We start from the raw sequence: 6,439 nt of genomic DNA on the forward strand, positions 1-6,439 counted from the left end.
CCACACTTAGCTTTCGCTCGTCCTCGAGTACACTCAAATTTTATTTTTCCTAAAAATATCAAAATTGTAATGCAATCAACATAGAACAATCAAACTCTTTAAAACACATAACACGTCATGAACAAGCATGCTCAAACAACTCATAATCAACTAGCAAGCGCTTTCATATGAAGATGGAGTAAACCAAACATGTAAATCCTCACATAATATAAGCACTCAATTCTTATGTGTTTAATGGGTAAGTGTTTCGCTCAAGTTCATTCCAATGGACATGATCTACCATAAGCCAAAAACAAAAATAAAAGCAAAAAGATAAAGGAATGAACTATCCTTGGGTTGCCTCCCAAGCAGAACCTTTCTTTATTGTCGTTGGCTAGACTTATTGCGTTCTTCTTTATTATCGTTGTCACCTCCTCCACTTGGACACTTTCATAGAAAAGTTTAAGTCTATGGTCATTCACCTTAAACACTTTTGAAGTTGCCAAACTTTGGATTTCAACTGCACCATGAGGGAACATTAGTAACAACAAAGGGTTCAATCCAACATAAAAGCAATTTACCTGGGGACAAATGAAGTTTCGAATGGTACCAATTTTAAATTCCTTCCTGGAGATCATTTTCTCGTGGAAAGCCTCTGTCTTTTCCTTGTAAATTCTTGTACTCTAATGGGCATCATTGCGAATTTCTTCTAATTCTTGAAGTTGCAACTTTCCGTGCTCTCCATTCTCATCCATCTTCATGTTGAAACTTTTGATAGCCTAAAAACCCTTGTATTCTAGTTCAACTGGAAGAAGGCATGGTTTTCCGAACACTAACCTGTAAGGTGACATTCCAATATGTGTCTTGTATGCAGTCCTGTATGCCCATAAAGCTTCATCTAAGTACAGACTCTAATCTTTTCTAATTGGACAGACTGTCATCTTAATGATGGATTTGATTTCCCGATTTGACAGCTCTGCTTGTCCACTAGTTTGTGGATGATAGGTAGTGGACACCTTGTGGGTTACATGGTATTTTCGCAGCAAGGCTCCCACAGTTCGATTACAGAAATGAGTGCCTTGATCACTTATGAGAGCCCTTGGGATTCCAAACCTGGAGAATATGTTGGACTTAATAAAATTTGAAACTACTTTGGAATCATTAGTTCTGGTGGCCTTTGCTTTCACCCATTTCGAAACATAGTCAACAGCAAGTAAAATATAAGCATAACCAAAAGATGTAGGAAATGGTCCCATGAAATCGATGCCCCAAACATAAAAAATTTCACAAACGAGTATGGGTGTTTGTGGCATTATATTCCTTTGGAATATATTCCCTGTCTTTTGACATTGTTCGTAGGTCTTGCGAAATGAATAAGCATCTCGAAATAAAGAAGGCTAATAAAATCCACATTCTAATACCTTCCTTTCCGTCCTTTTTGATCCAAAGGAACCCCCCACATGCATAGGAATGACAAAAAATGAGAATGGACATAATTTCGTTTTCAGGGATGCACCTTCTTATCACTTGATATGCACAATGCTTCCATAAGTATGGGTCATCCCATACATAGTACTGAGCATCACTTTTGACTTTGTCCTGTTGAGCCCTCGACAATTCAGGAGGAAATTCATTTGTAACTAAATAATTTACCATATTTGCTTACCAAGGTAGTATCGTATTGGCAATGAGCAATTGCTTGTCGGGGAATGTTTCTTGCAACTGAAGTTCATCGTCTACATGAGCTAAACGGCTCAAATGATCTGCAACACTATTTTTTGTTCCTTTTTTGTATTTGATATCCATGTTGAATTCATTTAAGAGTAGTATTCATCATATTAACCTTGGTTTTGTCTCCTTCTTCATCATCAAATAGCGAAAAGTTGCATGATCAGAATAAATAATTACTTTTGTACCGAGCAAATAAGGGCGAAATTTCTCTAAAGCAAAACAACAGCCAAGAGTTCTTTTTTAGTTGTGGAGTAGTTTTGCTGAGCATCATTTAAAGTCCTGGAAGCGTAATAACCCAAGAAAAGCACTTAAAATTTAAATTAATAATAGCATGGAAAACTTGAGAAATCGATGAAACTAAACAACACAATCACGAGCGATCAAGTTTAATCTAGTCAAATATCCTCCATAGAATTTAATAAAAAGCAGCGATTAATCAAACTCTAATTGCTTAATGTCAAAGATATCAAACAATTACATATTTGTTCTTTAAACAAGCAATATATTGTGATACATGAATGTAATAGGCCTCTTAGAATTCAAATATAACAACCATGAAATTATGCATAGAAGAATACTCAATACATAAAATATGAATGAAAACAATGAAATTTATTTAAATCTCATAGTTCAAATAATTCCTAGGCTTCAATATCCTTCGACCAAGATATGGAGTTTAGCAATACATCAATAATCGTTAAGTAAAAAGAGAGCCATGGTGTCCGTTCTTCGCCTCCAAACAACACGTAGAATATAAGATTTTTAGGTCAAGAAGGAGATTCCTTTCGTTCTGACGTCTTTTAGGTATATATATGATGTCAAAAATATTGTTTCCATGTAAAATTTCATTAGAATAAGGAACTTGGCCCGTCATAGAAATTTCGGACAGTGTTCGCGCGACATATATTTCATTGCGCATGCCACGTTGTTGTTTTTCTCTCGGTATGCAAGAATGAGGTTTCGCGCGCACCACTTTAAGCTAGTGCGCACACGCAGTATAAAATAATTTCAATTGTTGCACTTTGATCCCTCAATTTCAATCTTCATTCATTTTAACTCTTTTTTGATGTCTTCTTACTCCCTTAGCTTTCAATTCCATCTAATTGAATTCACACATTCTCCAAGAATCGATATTGGGTCCGAATCAACTATTAGCACTTTGCATTTTATTCGCCAAACTTTGGATTCATTTCTTTTTAGCATATTTTTCGTCTCTTTCTTCCAAATCCATCAATTTGTATTGATTTCAACCTCTTTGACTTCTTTCTTCATCAAAATAACCTCTAACAATCTTGAATCTTCATTATGTTACTTGTCTCATCTAGGGATTATCTCCAACTTGGTCCCTGAGCTTTTCACATTCTTCCATTCAGATCATTTCTCGCTATTTTCTTCCAAATTCCATATTTTCCATCCATTTGTAACCTAAATCAAAAATCACAAAGGCATAAGGTAAAGGAATGAAAAATATGACATTTTACATTCCTATCAGTGTTGTTGACTTCTGATCTGTTGTAGGGGACTTGTGAATTATTTGTTGCTATTGTTTCTACCTGGTTCCCATCTGTGACCAACTGATGCGTTTATTGTGACCAATGTTTAGGCCTGGAGATATACTATTTCGAAGAAGAGTTGGTTTTCGGGTAAAATTACAATTACCCCCATGAAAAGCGTGCTGTCAAATTTCAAAAACAACCTAAATGAAGCCCAACATCGAATACTACAGAATACGTGTTTCTCCCACTTCCTGGAATGCAAGGAAATCTTTGTCCAATCTCAGCAGATACACTATTTTTTGTTGAGGCAGGTGCAACAACCTAGTGAAGGTGAGCTATGGTTTAACATAGCCGGAAAATTTGTAAGACTCTTGATTTCAGAGTTTTATTTGGTGACTGTGCTGAGATACGTTGGCGATGCTGATACAAATAGGATGAAAAAGACCCCAACACGATTGGAAAATGTGTACTTTCCAACGTTGAAAAATGTGACTCATGAAAATGGCAAGGATGCGTTTCTTAGATCGATTGACATTCTAGATAAGGATGTTTCCATGCTGGCTACATTGTATTTCATAACGTCATATCTATATCCGAGAGACTTCAAGAAGGCTGAGGATCACTTCTTGTTCGTACTAGTTGAAAATTTTAATGCGATGAATGTGTTTCCATGGGGTAAGTCGTTGTTTGACACGCTAGTAAGTTCAATGAGGGAGGGGTTGAGTAAGAGAGCAACCCATTATAGACTCAGAGGCTTGCTCATAACCTTTCAAGTGTGGATTTACAAAACAATTCTCAGTCTAGATGGATACACAGCTAGAAGGATATCCAAAGTATACCTTCGGATAATGAACTGGGTAGCTGATGATCACCCTTCGGCTGCTAAGCTCGAGGGGCTTGAATAGTTCTCCAATCCGGATGTAAGTGTCTAATATGTAGTAATAATTTTTTTGAAATATGCGGGGTTGCACATATTTTCATGTTGTAGATCATATTAATTCGGTCACATATTCATTTCGTCAAGTCACAGATCAAATTCACGAAGTCATAGATATTAAATATAAGTCACAAGCATTTTTACAATACCATTTGCATTGTTATATCACAATCCATGTCAACATAACTTTATGATGTGAAACATTATATCTGATTGTTCATATATTTTTGTTTTGCTGACCTTAAAGTTTTGTTGTGATTTGAATGGCAATTGGAATATGTGACTTGGAACCCTCAGAAGCAGAAATGGCTATGCCATACATGACAGATGTGCGGTATGAGAAATATGTCCAACCTGATCGGTCACGTGGAGAGAATAGAAAGGGTGGTAGCACAAATCAATCAGTTTATCGTGCTAGGACTAGTACAAAGCCAAGTGATTTGTGGATGAAACAATCTACTTTTATGCTTCTTATAACTGATGGAAAATTGGGACACCTTGATGTGCACATTGACAATGATAACTTTTGTTGATCTATCGCCCAAATGGAAGGGGACATCAATTGATAGAGATTCGCCAAGTGGGGAGCGTAAGTAAGCTAAATTGCATGTTTGCTCGTGATTTTTTTCATGTGCAAGTTTGTCCTTGATGTTTCAAATTTATGCAAATTAATCTGAGATTTTCGAATCTTACATTTTAGTACCTAAACTTTCTAGAAGGTTATAATTGTTTCATGAACTTTCATATTGGAACAAGTTAGCCCCTTTTGTTACGCTCTAAGAGTCACTTTGACTGCTCCTATTATTGTTAACGGCCATTGGTTCGAGTAACTACATCTCCAAGTTGAGGGAGGTATTCCTGGCGATTATGTTTTGGCACCCCTTGTTTGGAAGACAATCATATTACTTTTCCACCAAATTTAATTTAAGTCTCTTAGCACACCAGGATTCTTGTTATTAGGTTCTTTGTCTCCATCTTTGAGTGAAGGGTAGTCCCATGGATATTTAGAACACTAATTTTCCCATTCGTGGAATGTGTCCCTCAAGTCTTGATGATGGTCATGGTGGATAAGGATTTTCTTTTACGCCAACTTCTAGTTGATGGTTGGCTTAGTCAACATTCAACGTAAATGCAATTTTGAAGTACCATTTAAGTCTTGATAACTTTGATTTGCTTGTAGTCTTGAAAAGGACGATTTGTTATAATCAATTTAATTTTCAAACTAAATTTACTTTCTTTAACACCAAAGTGATTGAGGGAGAAACTTAAATATTGATTGTCACAAACGTGGTAGATTTGAAATATTGCACGAGCACATAGTAAACGGGTCAAAATTAAAATCAGCTAAGATGAGTACGGATCCACACAATTTTAATCAAAACCCACATAAGACCTAAGTTTTCATTGGAGACTCATTTTAGTATGTTGTGGGAGTGAAATAGGAATTTGGACAGCATAACCAAAATTTCGTAGGTGAGAAATATCATATTCATGAATAAATGCCAAAGGTGAATATAGATAATAGGCAGTTGATCTAATACGAATTAATGACACAGTATGTAATATTACATGACCCCAAATAGACTTATTGTCATAAGTAATGGTCTAGCAATAAGTTGTAAATGTTTAATAAACTACTCAAGAAATTGTTAAATGTGACACTAGTACACTTAGAGTGCATCTTGCTAGCAAGCCGATTCAACTCAACCATTACAAACATACTATCCAAAACAAACACTTTAGCTGCTTTTTAATGTACTACTGCAATCGTTGACCACAACTACCTTCCAAAATAAAAGCAGATGCCAACTCCAACACCGCCACGCACTAGGCACCATAGCACTACCACCACCCTGTTGCCCAGTTATGAGATCTAAGTTTATCACAGTCGCCACCTCACCACCACCACCGCATTTGGTTTCGTTTTTAAAATCAAGAATTGATCCTCTAGGAACCCTTGTAGAGTAAGTTGAAAGATGGATGTATGCACTTTGTTACAAAAAAAATTCGTAAAAATATTCAAATAATAATAAGAAGAAGAAAAAGAAGAATATTTTGATACAAATATTGATAATTGGATGTGATATTGATGGTACTCATATTTCAGCAATGATAGCTGTAAGTAGCTGTAGAAATCGTTCGCGGAATAATTTCGCATAATGTTTTAGCCAATTATAACTTTGATTTTGAATTTATATATGTGTTTAATGGGTGTATGGGTGTGAGGGATTGGCAATTGACTCAACAGTATTGAGTGATACTTTAGTAAGGAAAAGCGAAAAGTGCCAAAATGTAT

The 6,439-nt window shown here is 35.8% G+C and overlaps 2 protein-coding genes across 2 annotated transcripts; one reads left to right on the forward strand and one right to left on the reverse strand.

Annotated features, from left to right (window-relative positions):
- Positions 1-662: 662 nt before the first annotated feature.
- On the reverse strand, positions 663-1,635 carry LOC111368995. The gene is made up of 4 exons (XM_022990486.1): positions 1,401-1,635; positions 915-1,315; positions 817-855; positions 663-734 (listed from the first exon to the last, which is right to left on the reverse strand). Exons 1-4 carry the CDS (start codon positions 1,633-1,635, stop codon positions 663-665), a joined length of 747 nt encoding a protein of 248 aa, XP_022846254.1.
- Positions 1,636-3,373: 1,738 nt separating this feature from the next.
- On the forward strand, positions 3,374-4,111 carry LOC111368996. Its single transcript, XM_022990487.1, has one exon. It carries the CDS (start codon positions 3,374-3,376, stop codon positions 4,109-4,111), a length of 738 nt encoding a protein of 245 aa, XP_022846255.1.
- Positions 4,112-6,439: the final 2,328 nt, after the last annotated feature.

This window comes from Olea europaea, chromosome 20 (assembly GCF_002742605.1).
Source record: "Olea europaea var. sylvestris chromosome 20, O_europaea_v1, whole genome shotgun sequence".
NCBI lineage: Eukaryota > Viridiplantae > Streptophyta > Magnoliopsida > Lamiales > Oleaceae > Olea > Olea europaea.

Excerpts from the sequence above, each read along its gene's own strand:
- LOC111368995 (XM_022990486.1), bottom strand. The coding sequence starts at position 1,635 with ATGGTAAATTATTTAGTTACAAATGAATTTCCTCCTGAATTGTCGAGG. Across the intron at positions 1,316-1,400 it reads CAAAAAGGACGGAAAGGAAG|GGAATATATTCCAAAGGAAT; the intron begins GTATTAGAATGT and ends GTCAAAAGACAG. Across the intron at positions 856-914 it reads AATCCATCATTAAGATGACA|GACTGCATACAAGACACATA; the intron begins GTCTGTCCAATT and ends ATGGGCATACAG.
- LOC111368996 (XM_022990487.1), top strand. The coding sequence starts at position 3,374 with ATGAAAAGCGTGCTGTCAAATTTCAAAAACAACCTAAATGAAGCCCAA.